Below are 22528 nucleotides of genomic sequence, written 5' to 3'. Positions count from 1 at the left end.
ATCTTCACCTTCAGCAGCACTTACAACTGGAGCGCACAGTATTTCTGTTACTTTCCTTCTCTTCACCCTCTTAATCTGTGTGGGTTCAGAAGAAGTGATAAAATTCACCAGATTTTTATTGGGTTTGTTTTTAATAGTTTCCTCAACATTTCAATAGTACAAAATAACATAAGGACTTTTCTCTTTTTTTTCTAATGTATTTTTTTATTGATTTCAGAGGGGAAGGGAGATGGAGAGATAGAAACATCAATAAGAGAGAATCATTGACCCGCTCCCTCCTGCACACCCCACACTGGGGATCGAGCTGACAACCCAGGCATGTGCCCTGACCAGGAATCGAACCATGATCTCCTGGTTCATAGGTTGATGCTCAACCATTGAGCCACACTGGCCAGACTTTACTTTTTAATCATTTTAATCTGAGTTGTAGAAATTAGTTGGACTTATTTGTAAGTGCACTACAGGTGATCCAAGATATTTTTAAGTATATATTTGCATAGAGAAATCAGTATCTTAAAAATTGTATTTCATTAAAACCTAACTTTTCAATGAATGTTTAAAGATTCTCAGATCTTAATTTTTCAGAGCATAACCTCTTTTGAGATTATGATTTTTTAAATTGAGGTATAATTGACACACATTATATTACTTTCAGGTGTACAATATAATGATTTGATATTGTATATGTTGCAAAATGGTCACCACAACAGGTGTAGTTAACATCTATACCGTACCTAGTTACAGTTTTTTCTGGTGATGAAAACTTTTAATTTACTCAGCAACTTTCAAATATGCAATACAGTATTAACTGTAGTCACCATGCTCTTCATTCATCCCCGTGACTTATTTTATAATTGGGAATTTGTACCTTTGACCCCCTTCACCCATTTTTACTCCCATTCCCCGGCCTCTGGCCATCACCAATCTGTTCTGTATCTATGAGCTTGATATTTTATTAGATTCCACATATAATTGAGATCATGTAGTATTTATCTTTTCACTTAGCAGAATGCTCTTAAGGTCCATTGAGGTTGTCACAGATGGTAAGATTTCATTTGTTCTTATGGCTAAATAACATCCCATTACACACACACACACACACACACACACACACTCATACACCCATGAACTACTGCAAACCTACTTTGCCCCCTACCCCCACCCACACATAGCACATTTTCTTTATCCATTCAACCATTGATGGACACTTATTTTCATGATTACACCCAGATGTCAGTTGTAGGCATGAATTTTTTCCCTTACAAGTAGTATGTGATCTTTGATGCTGTGAAAATCCTGTCCAACCACAACCTTTCACCTGATGTTTTGGTATTCACTGATAATCCTTGATGGAATCATTTGTGACATGATTTATGGAAAGTGTTGATTTTCTGATTCTCTCATTCTTTGTCTAGCTGTGGCATGCTACTGTAAAGAGGAACTTTACTTTTGAACCCCTTTCTCTCACTGTTCGTAGTGTCACTGGATTCAGGTATTTTTATTTACATAATATGTTATAATCAATTTCAGTTGTTACGCTCGGTGCTCCAGATGTCCCAAATTTGGCCGGTAGGAGCCCGTTTAAGCTGGCCCACAGGTCTTTTTTACACACCCCATTAGTCCTTGAGCGTTACATTGCTTTCTGGAATCAGATGTCTTTAGTGCTTTCCTTGCACCCCTTTTATTTGGTGGTGGAGTGACTTTCTATTCCACACACTCCTGGTTAGACCTATGAGTCCTAGCCCAGTTCCAGCGAATTTTAAAGCACACACTGAATTTAACCAGCGATGTAATCTGTCCTTCAAAGTACCTTAAATTCGTGGTACTTAAATTCTTGGAGGATTGCCTTAAGGAAACACAGACCATTGGTTTCAGTAGTGTAAAATCGATTTTGTATTAGGCTGTGCAAACAGAGAGCTGCATGTCGTGCTGTGCCCCTTGGGCCCTCCTAGAACCACCAACACTGAAGGTTTGGGGAATGCAGTGGTATGTCATGGTTGAGAGGCACTGGCGCCAGAGCACCTGAGGGTTACATTCTAGCTCTAGAAATTTCTAGTCCTGCCAACGTAGGCAAGTTTTCTTTTCTTAGTGCCTTAGTTTTCCTGTCGCACTGGGAATAGTAAGTGTGCCTACTGATAAGGTTGTTTGAAGATTTAGAGATGGTAAATTTAAAGCGCTTGTAACGGCCGAAACCGGTTTGGCTCAGTGGATAGAGCGTCGGCTTGCGGACTGAAAGGTCCCAGGTTCGATTCCGGTCAAGGGCATGTACCTGGGTTGCGGGCACATCCCCAGTGGGAGATGTGCAGGAGGCAGCTGGTCGATGTTTCTCTCTCATCGGTGTTTCTAACTCTCTATCTCTCTCCCTTCCTCTCTGTAAAAAATCAATAAAATATATTTAAAAAAAAAAAAAAAAAAAAAGCGCTTGTAACGGAGCCTGGCACGAAGTCAGCACTCAGTGAACGTTAGCTGTTACAAAACTGCCAGGCTTCTCCAGTTCACTGTTTATTAGATGGATAGAAGTATTCCCTATTCAGGTTGGAATATCAGAAATCTTGATGTTGCTTCTGAGCATATCTTACTTTATTTTAAGGAGACCAAGAAACATGTAAATAACCTTCCTTTGCTACAAGAGGAAGAATTTGGCTTCTCAGTTCTAGCAAGGGCGCTGGACTCCCCAGCACGTGCTTTTGAATTCTCCCCCCTTCCTGCTTGGAGACGCTTGGAGCACGGGCCTCTGCCCTCAGATTGCCTGCGAGGGACTCCTGGCTACACCACATCCTTGATGCAACCTGGAGCACATTTCTTGGCTCCTCTGTGCCTTTGTAAAATGGGGATCACAAAGGTACCTTCCCTTCCTAGTGTGTCTTTATTAGGATCTAATGAGTGAAAGCATCTGAAGTAGCTGAAGCTGTGAATGTCGTAGTCAGTAAACACTCCATAAAAGTCGCCATTGCTACCATTCTGATTTTCTTTTTTCTAAAGCTCTGGATTTTTATCTGCTTGATTATTCTTTATTTTTTAAAAAAAGAACTACTTTAGATACCAGAACTGGTGAGCAGGAATTTTTCCCAGGGTCTTGTCTCATGGAATCCAAGAATGAAGCCTCAGACCAGAGGCATTCAAACAAGGCAGGAGTTTATTGCAAACAAACACAGGCTCCCGCTCAGGAGAGAATGGGTTGCCCCCCAAAGCATTCTGCTCTTCCCCTTATACTGGCTAAAGGCCCACTCTTGGTCTTTCTGGGCTGTGCCGATCTCTGATTGGTTCCTGGCCTTTTTGCAACATTTTGTTTTGCACTTGCAAGAAAAACATCCTTGTTTCAAAACACCCTGTTTTTCTGCTATCCATCCTGTCTTTCTGCCTATCCTGTTTGATGCAAAACACATTTTTTGCTGGTTTCAGCTAGCTCCACCATTCCTCCTTCTCCCACCCCTTTCCCTATCTACCTAATTCAATTGCCCTTTAACTCCTTTCACTTTCATCAATAGGTGTGTGTGTGTGTGTGTGTGTGTGTGTGTGTGTGTGTGTGTGTGTTACTGAACAGAAATAGAGTGGATCGCCACATGGAAGGCACAGCTGGAGAACCTGGGTCAGAAAGGGCAGCTAAAGGACCATAGCAACACCAGTGATGCAGGTGGCAAGAGTTAATTTAATGCTTAGTTAATGTAACCATCCTGTGAGCACTGTAGTTGGAGTCAGTTAGCTCCAACCAGTTTTCTGGCCTTGTGCTAGTCCACCCAAGATTCAGTGGCCTTGCCTGGCTGGTGAGGTTCAGTGGTTGAGCTTCCACCCATGAACCAAGAGGTTGCTGGTTCGATTCCCAGTCAGAGTACGTGCCCAGTTGCAGGCTTGATCCCCAGTTGGGGGCTTGCAGGAGGCAGTCCATCAGTGTTTCTCTCTCATTGATGTTTCTCTCTCTCACTCTAAAATCAATAAAAATATATTTTTTAAAATAAATAAAGATTCAGCGGCCTGCGGGAGAAGGGGTCTGATTGGCCTGGTGGAGACCCCGAGCCCAACCTTTGCTAAAGGCAGGATGGTCGTTTTGAGTGGCAGTCTCATCAAAGCTGCTCACGACAAGGGTGCAGTCAATCCCAAAAAAGCATCCAGGATTTATTACTGGAAAAAAAGTGGCATGGAGACTGGGTGATCCCAAATCATCAAATACTTGTACAGTCATAGTGCATGCATTATCTTAGCTTTCTAAATGATTTTTTATTAAAAAAAATAAAGGCATGAGTGAGATCATCTGATATTTATCTTCCTCCGACTGGCTTATTTTGCTTACATAATGCTCTCCAGGTCCATCCATGCTGTTGCAAATGGTAGGAGTTCCTTCCTTTTTATAGCAGCATAGTATTCCATTGTGTAGATGTACCACAGTTTTTCAATCCACTCATCTGCTGATGGGCATTTAGGCTGTTTCCAAATCTTAGCTATGGTGAATTGTGCTGCTGTGAACATAAGGTGCATATATCCTTTCTGATTGGTGTTTCTAGTTTCTTGGGATATATTCCTAGAAATGGGATCACTGGATCAAATGGGAGTTCCATTTTTAGTTGTGTTTTTTTTTTGAGGAAACTCCATACTGTTCTCCACAGTGGCTGCACCAGTCTGCATTCCCACCAGCAGTGCACGAGGGTTCCTTTTTCTCCATATCCTCGCCAGCACCTGTCATTTGTTGATTTGTTGATGATAGCCATTGTGACAGGTGTGAGATGGTACCTCATTGTTGTTTTGATTTGCATCTCTCGGTTGATTAGTGACTTTGAGCATGTTTTCATTTGTCGCTTGGCCTTCCTTATATCCTCTTTTGAAAAGTGTCTATTTAGGTCCGTTGCCCTTTTTTTTTAGATTTCTTATTCATTTATTTTGATTTTTTAAAATTTTTCCCTTTATTGAATAAGATATTACAAATGTGTCCTTATCCCACCAATGGCCCCTCATCCCCCAAATCCTGCCCTCACCCCCTGTTGTCCACATCCATCACTTATGCTTATATGCAAGCATACAAGTCCTTTGGTTGATCTTTCCCCCTCACTGCCCCCCCCCCCGTTTTCCCTCCGAGTTTTGAGCATCTGATCGATGCTTCTCCATCTCTACATCTGTTTTTGTTCATCGGTTTACATTGTTCATTATAATCCACAAATGAGTGAGAGCATGTGATATTTATCTTTCTCTGACTGACTTATTTCACTTAGCATAATGCTCTTCAGCTCCATCCATGCTGTTGCAAATGGTAGGAGTTCCTTCCTTTTTACAGCAGCATAGTATTCCATTGTGTAGATGTGCCAAAGTTTTTTAATTCATTCATCTGCTGATGGGCACTTAGGCTGATTCCAAATCTTAGCTATTGTAAATTGTGCTGCTATGAACATAGGGATGCATATATCCTTTCTGATTGGTGTTTCTGGTTTCTTGGGATATATTCCTAGAAGTGGGATCACTGGGTCAAATGGAAGTTCCATTTTTAGTTTTTTGAGGAAACTCCATACTGTTCTCCACAGTGGCTGCACCAGTTTGCATTCCCACCAGCAGTGAACGAGGGTTCCTCTTTCTCCACATCCTTGCCAGCACTTGTCATTTGTTGATTTGTTGATGATAGCCATTCTGACAGGTGTGAGATGGTACCTCATTGTCGTTTTGATTTGCATCTCTCGGATGATTAGTGACTTTGAACATGTTCTCATATGTCTCTCAGCCTTATGTATGTCCTCTTTCAAAAAGTGTCTATTTAGGTCCGTTGCCCATTTTTTGATTGGGTTGTTTATCTTCCTTTTGTTAAGTTTTATGAGTTCCCTGTAAATGTTGGAGATTAAACCCTTATCAGAGATATCATTGGCAAATATGTTCTCCCATGCAGTGGGCTTTCTTGTTTTGTAGATGGTTTCTTTTGCTGTGTAGCAGCTTTTTATTTTGATGTAGTCCCATTAGTTTATTTTCTCCTTAGTTTCCATTGCCCTAGGAGCTGTATCGGTGAAGATATTGCTTTGGCATATGTCTGAGATTTTGCTGCCTGTGGATTCCTCTAATTTTATAGTTTCCCATCTTATGTTTAAGTCCTTTATTCATTTTCAGTTTATTTTTGTGTATGGTGTAAGTTGCTGGTCTAGTTTCATTTTTTTTTGCATATATCTGTCCAGTTTTCCCAACACCATTTATTGAAGAAACTATCTTGACTCCGTTGTATGCTCTTGCCTCCTTTATCAAATATTAATTGAGCATAGTGGTTTGGGTCGATTTCTGGGTTCTCTATTCCATTGGTCTATATATCTGTTCTTGTGCCAGTACCAGCCACTTTTGAGAACGTGGCTTTGTAATACAGCTTGATATCTGGTGTTGAGATCCCACCTACTTTGTCCTTCTTTCTCAGGATTGCTGCAGCTATTTGAGCTCTTTTTTTATTCCAGATGAATTTTTGGAGAGTTCATTCTAGATCTGTGAAATATACCGTTGGTATTTTAATGGGGATTGCATTGAATCTATAGATTGCTTTGTGTAGTATGGACATTTTAATAATGTGGATTCTACCAATCCATGAACACGGTATGTTCTTCCATCTGTTTATGTCTTCCTCTATCTCTTTTTTTAGTGTCCTGTAGTTTTCTGAGTACAGGCCTCTCACCTCCTTAGTTAAGTTTATTCCTTGGTATATTAATTTTTTTCTTTTTGCTGCAATGGTAAATGGTATTTTTTTTAATCTCTCTGTAAGTTCACTATTTGTGTATGAAAATGCATAGATTTCTTGGCATTAATTTTGTATCCTGCTACATTGCCAAATTCATTTATTAAGTCTAATAATTTTTTGATGGAGTCTTTAGGGCACGGGTCCTCAAACTACGGCCCGCGGGCCACATGCAAATACAAATATTGTATTTGTTCCCGTTTTGGTTTTTTACTTCAAAATAAGATATGTGCAGTGTGCATAGGAATTTGTTCATAGTTTTTTTTTAAACTATAGTCCGGCCCTCCAATGGTCTGAGGGACAGTGAACTGGCCCCCTGTTTGAAAAGTTTGAGGACCCCTGCTTTAGGGTTTTCTATGTACAGTATCATGTCATCTGCGAATAATGACAGTTTTACATCTTTTCCAATGTGAATACCTTTTATTTCCCCTTCTTGTGTAAGTGCTATGGCTAGTACTTCCAGTGCTATGTCGAACAGGAGTAGTGAGGGTGGGCATCCCTGTCTTGTTCCTGTTCTTAGGGGAAATGGTTTAAGTTTTTGCCCATTGAGTATGATGTTGGCTGTGGGTTTGTCATATATGGCTTTTATTATGTTGAGGTATGATCATTCTATTCCCACCTTGCTGAGAGTTTTTATCAAGAAAGGGTGTTGGATTTTGTCAAATGCTTTTTCTGGGTCAATTGATATGACTATGTGATTTTTATCTCTCAATTTGTTTACGTGATGAATCACGTTTATTGATTTACGGATATTGTACCATCCTTGCATCCCTGGGATAAATGTTACTTGGTCATGGTGTATGATCCTTCTGATGTACTGCTGGATCCGATTTGCTAAGATTTTGTTGAGGATTTTGGCATCTATGTTCATGAGGGATATTGACCTGTAATTATCATTCTTTTTAGAGTGAGTAGAAGGAGAGGAGAGACAGAGAGAGACACACATTTATGTGAGACATCGATTGGTTGCCTCTGCATGCACTCCCCAACCAGGGCCGGGATCATTCCTGCAATGGAGGTGCATTCCCTTGACTAGAATCAAACCCAGGATCCTTCAGTCCTTGGGCCCATACTCTGTCCACTGAACCATACTAGCTAGGGCTGTGAGCTGTTTTTAATTCTACATTTGAGACTAATATTCAAAGTTTCATTAATACTGATTACTTTTTGGCTACTTACTCACCAGATATACCTGATTGACTAAAATTTTCCATGTGGTCACTTGAAGGAGATTAAAGTATTTTTAAACCCACAAGAAAAAATATTGTTAGCTGTTACAAATTTGGCTTGATTAATAAATGCATAATTTCCTTGATAACTGAGAAAATAGTTCTTACTCTACTACTGCTCTATAGTAGCTAACACTATCCCATATTTACAATATTAATATATACTAAATGAATATTGTAACTTTATATTTGTTTAATTTTCACAAGAGAAATCTGGCTTTCAAATATGACCTCTTAAAAGATGCAGATATTTCAAGGAAAGTTGGTCTGATCCTTCAGAGTGTAAGATTCAAAATCAAATTGAGATTACAGGGAGCCAACTCAAAATCAGGGTTGTAGAATTAACTTTGTTTAATGGTCTTGGGTCATATACAGCATTTATCGTACTATCTATGCTAATAATAGAGGGATATGCAAATTGTCCAGGATGCCATCACAGTAACAGTAACGACCAGCAGGCTGCGTGGGACGACCAAGCTGGCATGGGGTTTAGTGAGGGACAACCAAACGACTGAACAGCAGGTTGCGTGGGGCAACCAGGCCAGCAGAGGGGGGCAGTTGAGGACGACCAGGCCGGCACGGGGGGGACAGCTGGGGGTGACCAGGCTGGCAGGGCGGGGCAGTTAGGGGTGATCAGGCTGACATGCAGGTGAGCAGTTAGGAGGCAGCGGTCCTGGATTGTGAGAGGGATCCTGGATTGGAGAAGGTGCAGGCTGGGCTGAGGGAACCTTCACCCCTCCCCCGCCGTGCACAGATTTCGTGCACCAGGCCTCTATTGTTACTATAATTATACACCAACTGCCCTATAACATTAATGTAAATCTAAATTAGGGAGAGGAACATGGACTTAGAATAGGATGAAACTCTTTTTTTTTTTTTAAAGAGATGTTGCTTAGAGATAGGGAGACATTCTGAGGACTCTGAAAAGCAACCGTAATCTTTTTTAAAAAGTATATTTTATTGATTTCTTACAGAGAGGAAGGGAGAGGGATAGAGAGTTAGAAACATTGATGAGAGAGAAACATCGATCAGCTGCCTCTTGCACTCCCCCTACTGGGGGTGTGCCTGCAACCAAGGTACATGCCCTTGACTGGAATCGAACCTGGGACCCTTTAGTCCACAGGCTGATGCTCTATCCACTGAGCCAAACCGATTAGGGCAAGGATGAAACTCTTACTAGTTTTGTGACTTTTACCAAATTACTTAACACTCTGATCTTTGCTTCCTCAACTCTAAAATGGAAGTAATATTTCTACTTTTAGAATGCCGCAGCTACATAATCTTTATAATACTTTCATTAGTTGCTACATTCATTCTTAAAAAGTGAGTTTCCTCCAATCTGTTATCTGTCCCCAAATAAAATTGTTTGCATTTTGCCATCTTTTTTCTCAGTGTGTAGACTTATAGATGCACATGCTTTTAAAAGATCACTTAGTTATATTAAACCATGTTAATATTTATCTCTTGTGACAGTTCCTTGGGAGACAAATTTCTACTAAGAGGAAAAAATACATTTGTATGAATTTTTGTGTGTTGGTAACTTGAATTAATTGAATGTAAATTGCATTTTATATTTATAATATGAACAGTCTTGCTGGAATTTTTAAAATTGTGACTACCTAAAATGATGCTGTTTCAGAGATGTGGCCTTTTGAACCTCAAAGAGAATTGAGTTGATTTTATGTAACTTAAAATATTGTTGAGCTCTTCACAGGTATAATCAAGTCAGAGAAATAAATGTTTACTCCACATTTTTATATTTTATATACATATCTATCCTAACATTGCAAATTAAAGCTACCTTAAAATGACATCTAGATAAATTTTTGTCTTTAAAAAACCTTTATTATTTCAGGATCTGCATGAAGTTTCAATGTTCGTATAAATGTTTTATTTACCTTTAACCAGTCACAACCCTGTGTTACTGTAGTAATATATGTATCTTAGATACTGCACTGTATTGCTCCCTCCCTTAGCTACAGTTATGTTATGGCTTTAGGTTTCTCATTATTTTTCACTCCTTTTAACCGTGATGTCAGTGGTAACACTGAGCCATTTGTAACACTGAGCAACACATGAGAGATGTTAGAGATTTTGAGTGGGAGTAAAAATAAGTGAAGACTATTGCTATATGTTTTCAAACACTTACATTTTAATTCAGGTGTTTGTGTTGTAACCATGCAACCTCCTGTGGTAAAAATGACTGACTGCTCTTTTTTCTTACGCTCTTTTAAGCAAAGTAAAGCTACAGTTCGGCTGAAAGAAGACATGAAAAAGATAGTGGCAGTGCCACTAAGTGAGCAGAAGAATTCTACCTATAAGAAGTTATTTGGCGTCAGCCTCCAAGACCTTCAACAGCAGGGACTCACTGTGAATGGCATCCCAGCTATAGTGGGGAATATAGTGGAGTACTTGACGAAGAATGGTAAGTCAAGTCTTGTTTTAACTATGGTTTCCACAGTTCTCACATAAAACATTAAGTAGTTACTATGAACAATCACTTTAATTATTGAGGTTTCTAGTTTGGAATGATTTCTAGTTTTAAGTACTGAAATACACTGTTCTGATACTAATAGTTCAATTGATAGTCAATACATTTTAAAGGAAGAGAGAACTCTTTTTGGTTTCTGTCAGCTGAGGTCAATCATGAATTCATTGGATACCTTGATTGCCTTCCTAAAAAAGTAGTATGTGTAGCCTACTCCGGGGTGTTAACTTACTTTTGAAGTGATAAAATTAAGCATGTAAAACCATTGAAGAGTAACATAGTACATTGCATGATAAAAAGATAAATTATATCTCTTCATTTTTGAAAGCTATTTTGCCTTATGGTTATAATTTTATTTAAAATCTGGATAATTTGAAAAAATTATTTCATGTTCCCTACATGCTTTCAAGCTACAGCAGTATGATAAGAGAATGGCCAACTATATAATAAATATCAATACACTCTAAAAGATTTGGGAGGGAAATATTCCAAGGGAGAACTTGGAATATTCATCATTTTTTATACTGAAAAAGCCTTTCTGTACTAAAACTAGACTAATTACAGAATAGAGTGTAAAATTTTGGAGGAGTTTTAAAAGTTAACTTGAAAGTTCAAAGAATTTCTGAACTTTTGCAGTTTGCTTCAGCCCCCATATCTTCCCATGATTACAAGGCCACTCCCCCTGCAAAGAAGAATCCTTCATTGCAAATGCTTGAGAAGCACCTTGCATTTGTTCCTCTATGGCAGTGGTTCTCAACCTTGGCTGCACATTAGAATCACCTGGGAATCTTGTTAAAATCCTGATTTCTGGGCCTCATCCTCCGGAAATTCTGTTTCTTTGTTATGGGGTGGGGCCACTTCTTCCAGTGTACCATTGAAATCTTCCATTTTGTTTTCTTATTGTAGCTGTATTGCTTTTTATTTCCTCTTTATTCTCACATAAGTTGTTGATTTTCTCATCCATCCGCTTTATGAACTGTATGGCCCTTGTTCTGAATTCTTTTTCTGACATATTGCATTCTTTCATTTCATTTAGTTCCTTTTAAAAAAGTGTTGTCTCCTTTTCTTTCTTTGGACGTTGTTTCTTTGTCTCCCCATTTTTACTCTCTCTTTCTGGCCCTGGACTCCCTGCTTGGGGTCTGAGGGGTTGAAGCCCATAGCAGTCCAATGGTGCTGGACTTGCTAGCCCCAGGGGCTGGGTCTGCCTTGGGTTTCACACCTTTATTGCCTCATCTCTGAATTGTACACCCTTCTCACATGGTTCTGGTCCCTCATTTATCCGTTTCTCAGGGTTGGCGAGGGCAGGTACACAGTTCCTCTGGCGTACGACTCTCTGAAGCCTCTGGCATGCATTTTGCTGTGCAGACCCAGCTGCTAAGGCTGGATGGTACCCTAGGTCCCTCTGGCAGTGCACTTGGCAGTGTGGTCCTGTGACCTCTGGCTGAGCACACCAGGTCGCACCAGCAGCTCTGACCCCGGCTGGGAGTAGGGTGTGCGCCAGGTGACAGCTCTGTCTGTGCTGGCTGCAGAGCACACACAGACCACACACAGACCAAAGGTTTTGTCTGGGCTGGGGCGTAGCACACACTGGGCTGTGGCTGTGTCTGTGCGGGGTGCGGGGTGCTCACCAGTCGAAGCCTCTGTCTGTGCTGGTATCAGAGCACCACTGGCCCAAGGCTCTGTCTGTGCCGGGGGCGTAGCACACACTGGGCTGCGGCTCTGTCTGTGTGGGGTGCGGGGTGCGGACCAGCCAAAAGGTCTGTCTGTGCTGGTGGTGGAGCGCGCTCTGTCTGTGCCGGGGGCAGGGTGCTCGCCGGGCAAGGGCTCTGTCTGGGCAGGGGTGTAAACGCACCCGGCTGCAGTTCTGTATTGGGCTCAGTCATGGAGTGGGGAATGGGGTGCCCGTGGCTTGCACTCACAGCACAGGGACCTGAAGCACAGGATCCTGGAACACTGGGTCTGGGCTCTGGCTAGGAGGCACAGGTCAGCGGTCCCTCTGGTGCGCTCTCACTGCAGACATCTAGGACCCACGTCATGGCACTGCGCTGCTCACTGTGGTGATACCACGCGGCTTATGGCTGGCAAGCAGCTCCTTGCACAGGTTCAGGGGTGCTGTCCGAGGTTGGTCTGGATGTTGGTGTTGCAGCACTCCTGGCCTCCGTTGCTCCCCTCTTCAAGATGGTGTGGGTTCTCTGTCAAAGCCAAGCCGCCCTGGGGGTGCCCACGGCGGCAGCTGGGATTCCCCTTTTAGAAGAGCTCTATCTGCCAGTCCCTGGGACTCCTGAGATAGCTATCTGTCCCTCACTCACCCACACACACACCACACACATCCACAGACACCTCCCTCACTTCTTTACTGTGTCACACTCTCTTCCTCCCTGCAGTCCTGTGGGCCACCATGTTTGGGCACTGATTCTTGCCCGTCTTTTGCTGTCTACAAAGATTCAGTGACTTAAAAAAACTTTTTGGCATATATGGAAATTTCTTTACACTTACATTTTATTATTTTCTTTAGAAATGTGGCTTATTCTTTTTTAGTGTGTCATTTCAAGCACTGTGAGTGTTCTCATAGACCAGTGGTTGGCAAACTCATTAGTCAACAGAGCCAAATATCAACAGTACAATGATTGAAATTTCTTTTGAGAGCCAAATTTTTTAAACTTAAACTATATAGGTAGGTACATTGTTATTAACTTAATTAGGGTACTCCTAAGGCTTAGGAAGAGCCACACTCAAAGGGCCAAAGAGCCGCATGTGGCTCGCGAGCCGCAGTTTGCCGACCATGGTCATAGACTAACTTTCTAGAAGTGGACTTCTGAGTCAAAGGATATGTGTATTTATATCTAACTCTAGAAGAGTTGAACCAGTTTATATTCACATAATCAAAATAAGAAAATTTGGGTAAAATTTGAATTAGAGATTGGTTTTCTTCTTCCCCTTAGCATGTTCTTAGTTACTCTCTAATAGGGTATGTTCAGGTAATTCAAACTAAATGTTTTAGTGGGCCAAATCAGTCATTCTTAAGTAGGGATGTGAAATAGAATCACTAACCCCCTGGCAATGGGCAAGGAGACACCTGATTGGTGGTGTTGCTCTTATATCAGTCAGGGGCAAAGCAGATATACAGTCCTTAGTTCATCCTAGCTTGATGCCTGTGTCAGTGGCCAGAGCTGTTTCATGCCTGAGGCACATTAAAAAAAAAAAAAAGAAAAGAAATAGAATCACTAGTGGAATCTTTTGCATGGGCGGTACCTCTGGTCTACTGAATCAGAATCTTGACTGGAAAACTAGGGGAGGTTATCTACCCATCATTTCAAAAGGTTGTATAGTTCATTAATACTTAGACAACTAGGAACCCCTTATTCCTTTGAAATTATCATGTTAGTAAACCAAAGAGCCTATGTAAGTTTGAAGGGTGGTATACGTTTGAGGTCAAGATACTTCTATTGGTTTTATTAATTATTTTGTAGCCTTTTTCAAGTCAGCAAGAATTCATTATACAATGGTGAGTAGGCACTCTTATCAGGTATGGGATATAGGGAGATTAGTCATGATAATTTAACCAGTGGTAGATACTGTGGTCATAGTTTGTTTAATTAAATACAGACATTTAACAACTTGACACAAGGGGAACTCTTACTATAAAGGAATTTGGGACAGAAGAGGTTTATTAAGGCCTATATCAAACAAACTTTTTTACTTTAAAAAATACATTTTTCTTTTTTTTAGATTCAAAGGAAAATCTTATGAGGTATATCATCTTTTAAAATAACTAGTCTTGCTGACAATGTTACTAGATGCCTTCTCTTTAGCATGAAGACACTGTATGATGACATTTTAAGTAGTGTAGGATTCTGCACTCACCACCAGATGTCAGGATATGCTTATATATTGTTATACTGTTTTCTGGGCCAAAGTGTTCCAATTAGGCAAATTCTGACTTCTGGCATGTTTAGTTTCTAATGATGATATAGTCACACTATTTTGTAATAAATATTTCAATACAAAAAAGTAGTTGTCAGTGGTGTAGATGTTAATTAGGTTGTATGATCATTATTAAATTGATGTTCCATGATGCTTAATCCATATCTCCTGAAATCAAATCTAACAAAATTTCAGAAATGTATGAGAATAATGCCACTAAGCCTTCTAGACACCTCATCCTTCTGAACATTTCAGTTGTGATTGTCATTTCCTAAAAATTTAGAGTAGGGAAATTTAGAGATTATTTAGTCTGGTAAGCCTTATATAGGCATTACATATAAGTTCAAAAGGGGTTTTAAAAAACTGTTTTGTCCTGTCCCCACCCCCCCTCCAGAGTGAATATAGCCATGACCAGGGGTAAACTTCTCCTGCTTGAAAATTACTAAATATTCTAAGAGTTGTTTGGGTGAGAGATGTTCCTGAGGGAAGAGTTGTGCAAATAAATAGAATAGAGACAGAAAGGAATGGTTGAGAAGCATTTTAACTTAGATTCCTTCCATTTATAACTTATCTCCACTAGTAAGGTCTGTGGGACCAGGAACCTTGAAAACCAAGGCCAGTTCATGGAAGTGGGTGGTTATTTTGGAGTAACTGGAAGTATATTTATCTGAGGGAAGGGTCACAAAACCTTGTTGGAAGAGAAAACCTAAGGTCTGTGAAATCTGACCCAAGGGGCATTCGCTAGGCCAAAAATAAGCTCAGGAGCTGGGTAGATACAGGACTATGATGCAGAATTCTAAATTTTCAAGATTTGGGCCTTGACCAGGAATTGGGTTCTCCTTTATTGAGTGCTCTGCTTGGTGCCAGTATACATTTCTGTGTTACAGATGAAGCTTTGTGGAGTATAGGAAACAGACCTGAAAAGCTTTAAAAATGACATGCTAAAGTCTTCCAATAGTAACTGATATTCTGCAGCACTAACTAATATGATGTGCCATTCCTTTTGTCTGATACTGAATAATAGATTATCCTCAAACATAGCAGAGTAAAACAACAATGTTTATTGCCTCACGGGAATAAACATTGGTCATGAATTCTGGCACAGCTGTTTCTTTTATCATAGGGTCTCTTCTAAGGCTGAAGTTGTGGTGTTGGCTGAAGCTACAGACTTATCAGGACTTGACTGGGGAAATGTTCACTTCCAAGCTCACTTACATGGCTGTTGGCAGGATTCAGTTCCTTGTGGGCTGTAGACCTGAGGTTTTCAGGTCCTCCTCGCTGGCTATTGTCCAGAAACTGCCCTCAGTTCCTTGCCACGTGGACCTCTCCTTAAAGCAGCTAACAAAATAAATAGCAGCAATTCATCAGAGTGAGCAAGTAAGAAGAGCCAGAGAGGGGGGCGGGGGGGGGAGGGGGAGAGAGGAAGGAAACACAAGCAAGCAACATGGACACCGTAAGTCTTTATAACCTAAATTCAGAAATAAGATTAGAACCTAATCACATTGCTTTGCTACATTGTGTTGGTTAAAAGCAAATTACTAGGTCCAGCCCACACTCAAGGGGTGGAGATTACACATGGATGTGGATACCAAGTGGTGGGGATCATTGGGGCCATTTGAGAAGCTGCATAACACACAGAGTGACCGGTATCTCCTCTGATTATGCCTTGGCCATACTGGTTGTTAAATATTTTTAACATCATCTCTGGTTTCACAAATTTTTGTAAAACTTGGAGCTAAAATTCATATCATCTTTTGATATTTACGTTCTTCAGAGCAAAATAATATGTGTGTAAATACAAAAATATAAACATCTCACTAGACTTCAAATTCCATAAAGGTAATGGCAGTGATTTTTCTTTCTAAGAGTTGACTTCTTTAGTACCTAACCTAGTGCAAAGTACTCATTAATACATAAAGGGTTCAGAAAATGTGTATGAAATTACAAAGAAATTAGCATCCTTTTTCTCCCCTCCACTCCACTCCCCTCCATTCCCCTCAGTTATGTTTTGTTTTTTATTTTTGTAACACGAAGGGAGAAAGGCAAAGGAAAAGGATCCAACTACATCCCACAACAGCTTCTGAGGTTCATGTGGAATTGTTTTGAAAAGACAATTTCAGGTCTGTTTCAGGAAAACTAAGTGCAAAGACCTTAAAATGAAAACTCCCATCTGTTTGTCACACAGGGATCCAATAAAAGATACAAAACAAACCTGTTTGTAAAATGCCCCTTTAACACAGGGGGCAGGCTCTAAAGATCCTTTTTCTTTAGAAAGAACAAGACAGAAAAAAATATCAGAGGCAGGGAATATGGCGGCTGGCAGGATGGCAGTGAGGAAGAGAGTATGAGTGAGTGAGGGAGCTAAAGGGGAGTGTGTGTGGACATGTGGGGTGTGTGTGTGTGTGTGTGTGTGTGAGAGAGAGAGAGAGAGAGAGTTAGGGATAGCTAGATCCTTCAGGACTTTAGGGGGCTGGTGGACTTGTCTCTCCTAGATGGAGAGCCCCTGCTACAGCTGAAATCACTCCCTGAGGGGCCGGCTCTGACAGAAACCACACCATCTTGAAGAAGTCCAGCCTCACCACCACCCAAACTGGCCTCAGACACCACCCCGGACCCTACAGGCACTCTGACCAAAGACCTGCTACCTCAGCTGCAGACCCACGGACACCAGGACTGTAGCCTCCCTGGACGTGGGCTCCTGTGGGTCCCAGAGTATGTCCCCCACCCACCAGACCACTGCATAGTTCCTGGGCACCGAGCGTCCCACTGGCCAGCCTCAGACTGCGCTCACTGCCTGCCAAGCCTACAGCATCGGCCCCAGGCACTGCACGTCTTGGTGCCTGGACCCTTCGTGAGAGCAAAAATGGGGAGATAAAGAAACAGCCTCCAAATGAAAGAAAAAGAGGACTCGTGAGAAAGGGAACTAAATGAAACAGAGGCATGCAATATGTCAGAAAAATAATTCAGACTAAGGGTCATACAGTTCCTAAACTGGCTAGATGAGAAAACCAACAACTTATGTAAGAATTAAGAGGAAATAAAAAGCAATACAGCTACAATAAAACCATGATGGAAGGTTCCAACTATAAGAAGCAGACTGTAAGCAGCAGAGTACCAAATTAGTGAATTAGAAGATAGGGCAGAAAAACACACCCAATCCGAGCATCAATTGGAGAAAAAAATTAGAAAGCAGGAGGAGAGCCTAAGGGAGCTTTGGGACAACATGAAACAAAGTAACATACGGATAAGATTGGTGCCAGAATGACAAGAAGAGGAGCAAGGATTAGAAAGCCTATTTGAAGAAATAATGACAGAATACTTCCCTGATTTGGGGAAGAAAAAAGTCACACAAGAACAGATAGTCCCAAACAAGAAGAACCCAAAAAGACACACACTAAGACACGTCTTAATGACAATGGCAAATATTAACGACAGAGAATCTTAAAGTCTGCAAGAGAGAAACAGAGAGTTACCTACAAAGGATCTCCCATTAAATTATCAAATGATTTCTCAACAGAAACACATCAGGCCAGAAGAGAATGGAATGAAGTATACAAAGTGATGCAAAGCAAAGGACTGAATCCAAAAATACTCTATCCTGCAAGGCTATCATTCAAAGTTGCAGACTCGACCACCTAGTGTGGGGACATGCGGGAGGCTGCTGGTGGATGATTCTCTCTCATCACTCATGTTTCTGTCTCTCCCTCTCTGAAATCAATAAAATATATTTTAACAAAAACAAACAAAAAAAAAAGAGCAGGACAGTTTAGCAGGTAAGAGAAAGAAGTAAGGGCTGATATAAACAAACCCTTCCATCTAAATAATTATAATAGGAGTTAATGCTATATCATTGCTCAAGTTCACGACTGGGTTCTCAAAGAAGAGTGGCAAGTTGAGTCCTTGGGTTACTCTTTCTTAGAAGGATTGCTTCTGACACTTCTCACATTCCTTCATGGTCTGACTCACTTGTTTAAGTGGTGTGTCATCTCCTCAAACACAGCACACTGAGCTGAAAGTCATTATCTTCTGCCTAAACTAGCCATCGTCCCTTACCCCACTTCGCCTTGTTCTTGACAGTGCTTTTCCTTCTGGATTTCTTGTTTTCAAACCCTACCTTTCAACTCCTACTCTTCCTTACTTCCCTTTTGTGCTAAGTTATCAATCACCTTTATACTCTCCTTTTCACTTCCTTCCCACCGTACGTTCTGTCTGATTGCCTGACCGTTGAATATGGTTTCCAGAAGGCAAGTTCTCTGCCCTCTGCATTCCCTACTTGTTCTCTAGGAGGTCTTTCTGAAACCTTGATTACATCGTGTTCCCCTCCTGTGCTCCCCCACTCCCCACTTGAAAATGTGCTCCAGTGATAAAGTCTGCAGTCTTTAACTTGGTATTCATGGCCCTATCCCGTTTCTTCCATTTATTACCCCATCCCTGTTTGACCTAAACATTCCACATTTTTATTTGCCTATCTTTCTTTATTCTGTCCTGTCTCTGCTTCTTAATTCATATATTTGTTCTTTTTGTCAGGGATAAATCAAAGTTTTGTGTGTTCTGTTGCTTAATCCTTTTGGGGCCCCCTTAAGAAAAAGAATACAAAATTAAAAATACTAAATTAGGGACAGAGCACTGGAAAGGACCCAAACAAATGAGGGACCCTGAAACTTAAACTACAGTAGTTTCACATCTGTCAGCCCTTCTCTCTTGCCTATATTTTAGCCAAAAATTATGCAAAGGAGCCAAAGGTTTCCTCCATGAAGCTTTCGGTTGACCCCCGCCAAGACTAATATCACCTGTTAGCTGAAGGCAAGGATCTTGTCTTATACTACTTTATAGTCTCATAGACTCTTATACCTTAAATTTAGTGATTATTAAAGAAATACTACTTCTTAATTAAATTATTACAAAAATAATCACATAGAGTTGAGAAGTTTCTTACATACATGTTATTTTTTTTTTTTTAAATAGTTGTTCTCAAAATGCTAAGCTGTTATTGGGGCCCAGGGTAAGTTTCTGTTATGTACTATCTAAGATTATATGAATGAAATTTCTTTGTAGAACCGTGTATGTTTTGTGGTTATATATGTTCTAACATCATTTTTAGAGGTCAGCTTTTATAACAGTTACGTATGCTCTTTTGTTGGTATGTTGTAGACATAAGATGTATTTTAGGAAAACATTTTTACAAAATATGAAACTTGGTTATTATATAGTATTCAAAGAATCCTGTCCTGAGAGTTATTTATTTTTGTTGTTATTGTCCTTTTGAGCTTGTATCTGTAAGAGACCTCTGTCTATTTCCTCACTGTTCCAGGACTCACCCAGGAAGGCCTTTTTAGGGTGAATGGCAACATGAAGGTGGTGGAGCAGCTGCGCCTGAAGTTCGAGAGCGGCGTGCCCGTGGAGCTCCGGGAGGACGGCGACGTGTGTGCAGCGGCCAGTCTGTTAAAGCTCTTCCTGAGGGAGCTGCCCGAGAGTGTGATCCCCGCGGCCTTGCATCCTCGGTTCCTTCAGCTCTTTCAGGGTTAGTGCAGTAAATCCTTTCATCAATTAAACAGTTTCATCTTCCAGTTAAAACTAAACTTTTAGCACTAGCCGGTTGGGCTCAGTGGATAAGATCTTTGGCCTGCGGACTGAAGGGTCCCCGGTTCAATTCTGGTCAAGGGCACATGCTTGGGTTGTGGGCTCGATCCCCAGTGTGGGGGGTGCATGTAGGAGGCAGCCAATCAATGCTTCTCTCTCATCATTGATGTTTCTATCTCTCTCCTTCTCCCTTCCTCTCTGAAATCAATGAAAATATATTTTTTTAAAAACGAAACTTTTAAATATTAACCATTTTAATTTTAAATATTTAAACCAGAAATATTAAAATGAGCTTTTACATATTTGTCATCTCTCTATAATCACCATCTTGCTATTTTACTCTAGGCCCCCATCTTCTACCCTAAAATAATACTAAACTGATTATGAATACCATTACTAAGTGCAATTCCTAAAATACTTCAGTAACATAATACTAAGAAGCCCTTATGCTTTGGGGCCAAAGAATTCTTTTCTGACTAATGATTGCCATAGGAGTGAGAATACGACATTAAATCTGTGTAGGAAATAATAAGTGAATTGTATTTGGTTAGTGACCTTTGAAACTGACAGGTTACTTCTTTTTCTCATAAACAAAATTGAATCCTAAGATAATTGTATTAATTCTGTGAGGCAAAATTGATTTATGATTGTAGTATTAAGTAATTTTAAATGAAGAAACTTTTTTTTTTTTTTTCAATTCTCACCCATGGATGATTTTAGCGATTTTGAGAGAGAAAGGAAGGGAGAGAGAGAGAGAGAGAAACATCAATCGTCTACCTCCCATACTCACCCCTAACAAGGATTCAACCCACAACCACGCACGTGCCCTGACCGGGAATCGAACTGGCAACCGTTTGGTGCACAAATGACGCCCAGCCACCTGAGCCACACCGGCCAGGGCATAATTTTTTATTTTACTGATATTCTCTCATTCCTTGAAAACCTCTGGGGCTAGATTTGAGATGTTTCATAAAGAAAGTATTAATGGAGTACTTGCTAGTTGTGTAAACTGCTAAGTAGAGGGAATAAGGTATCAGATTGTGTAACCTCTGTAAAAATAAACTTTTCTCTTTAATATGTCAGGTAGAAAATAAAGACTTACTCTTACTGAGGGCGCATCTGGTCACTCTAAAGCTGGCGGTGTCAATGCTCGTTACAGACTCACTGAAAGAAGTTATAGTATTCTCATCTCCCCTCCTCTACTACACATTGATAATCTAATGAAATATTTTTGCTATAATTTCCTTAATAAAGACTACCCTGCTTTCATATTTGTCCTCATAATAACAGGTTAGTTTTCCAGATACTCTGTCACAACGCAATGCCAGATTTTTTTTTTTTTAATGTTATGGACCTTCAGATTATATCCTGTATAAAGAGCAAGCCGTCTCCAAATTGAATAGCTTAAAATTCTTAGATCAAGATCCTATTTTCCATGCTAAGGAGGATAGAATTCTGGAGCCTCCACAAAGTATTTTTCAGACCTTTGAGCTGACAAGAGTCTGGAGGCTGCCTGAGCATCCCTGCTGTGGGGCAGCCTTTGGTTTTGTAGACAACGGGCCTTCTGTGGAAGAGCACATTTACATCGTCACTTTCTAACAGGAGCTGTCTGGTTTCTGAATCTGAGATGATTATGTTTTTAGAATATCTGCACACCAGGTATTTATCGAAAACTATCTGAAAGCTGATTTCTGTAAGAACGTTTTGCTCCTGTCACAGTCCTGGTGTGGACAATTCCTAGTTAAGAGATTATCTTTTTCTGTTTTCATGTGAAACTTATCTCTGATTGCAAGGTCTCACCTTCCTTAATTGAGGTTTTTAAAGTAATTATCTCAGTTTGGCTATATTCCATGCCTTGGATCCTTTATTCCTATCTTGGTGGGCCAGTAATATATGTTTTCTCTTTTTATAGCCTCAGGTGTGCTTGGGGAATAGATATGAGTTGCAAACAATAAAAAGACTTTAGGATAGGATTAATTTAATTTAGGATTAACTAGAAATCCCTTTATGTGAATGTTCCCTACTGAAAAATCTGTAATATAAGTGCAAATATTTCTATCCCATAATTGGATATGGAAGGACCACCCTGGCAAAGGGGGTTTGTCAGACTGTCATGAGTGGGAATTAATAAATTAGGAAGTTCTGAGACAAGGTTGAATTAGCACCAAGGAGAGCGGATGCGGACTATGCTTTGCCAAGCCCCAAAGCAGCTATTATTCTTCAGGAATTCAAATCTTTTCTATCTGTACCTAGGGTGGGGCCTTTACTTTTAAAATGCGTCAGCCTGTCAGACCTGATCTTTTGTCCTGAAAGGAAGAAGCAGTCTTCCACTTTCTAGGAACCTTCTGTGTCTGACTAATGCTCCCTCTCTCCCTTCAGGTGAATTTGGGACTCAGCCCAAAGACTCATGCTATTAGCTTGGTAGAATCAGATGTATGCTCTTTGTGGGGTCTTTTTTTTTTTTTTTTTTTTGTAATCTAATTTTTCTTTTATTATTTTTTATTTCAAGAAAAACAATTTTAAGTATAAATGTTTATCTCAGCGATCCAGATGTTTTTGTGTGTTGTTTTTTTTTTTTATTGATTTTTTAGAGAGGAAGGGAAAGAGATAGAGAGTTAGAAA

At 40.4% G+C, this 22528-nt stretch overlaps 1 protein-coding gene and 1 pseudogene across 4 annotated transcripts in view; both read left to right on the top strand.

Annotated features, from left to right (window-relative positions):
- Positions 1–22528, top strand: part of FAM13A (family with sequence similarity 13 member A) — a 270864-nt gene that overhangs the window by 27149 nt on the left and 221187 nt on the right. For 3 of the 4 annotated variants that reach the window (XM_014452073.2, XM_006084613.3, XM_014452072.2), the window contains exons 2-3: positions 10150–10339; positions 19638–19847. In XM_014452073.2, coding sequence (XP_014307559.1) covers positions 10183–10339; positions 19638–19847 — 367 coding nt within the window. In that variant the 5' untranslated portion in view covers positions 10150–10182. Of the gene's footprint in view, positions 1–10149; positions 10340–19637; positions 19848–22528 lie in introns of those variants that run through there. The other variant, XM_023750424.1, reaches the window with a different exon arrangement.
- Positions 13452–13596, top strand: LOC111825074 (annotated as a pseudogene).

Source organism: Myotis lucifugus, unplaced genomic scaffold, assembly GCF_000147115.1.
Source record: "Myotis lucifugus unplaced genomic scaffold, Myoluc2.0 scaffold_12, whole genome shotgun sequence".
Taxonomy (NCBI): domain Eukaryota; kingdom Metazoa; phylum Chordata; class Mammalia; order Chiroptera; family Vespertilionidae; genus Myotis; species Myotis lucifugus.
The sequence above is the reverse complement of the archived record's forward strand: the minus strand, read 5'-3'. Positions and strand labels throughout refer to the sequence as shown.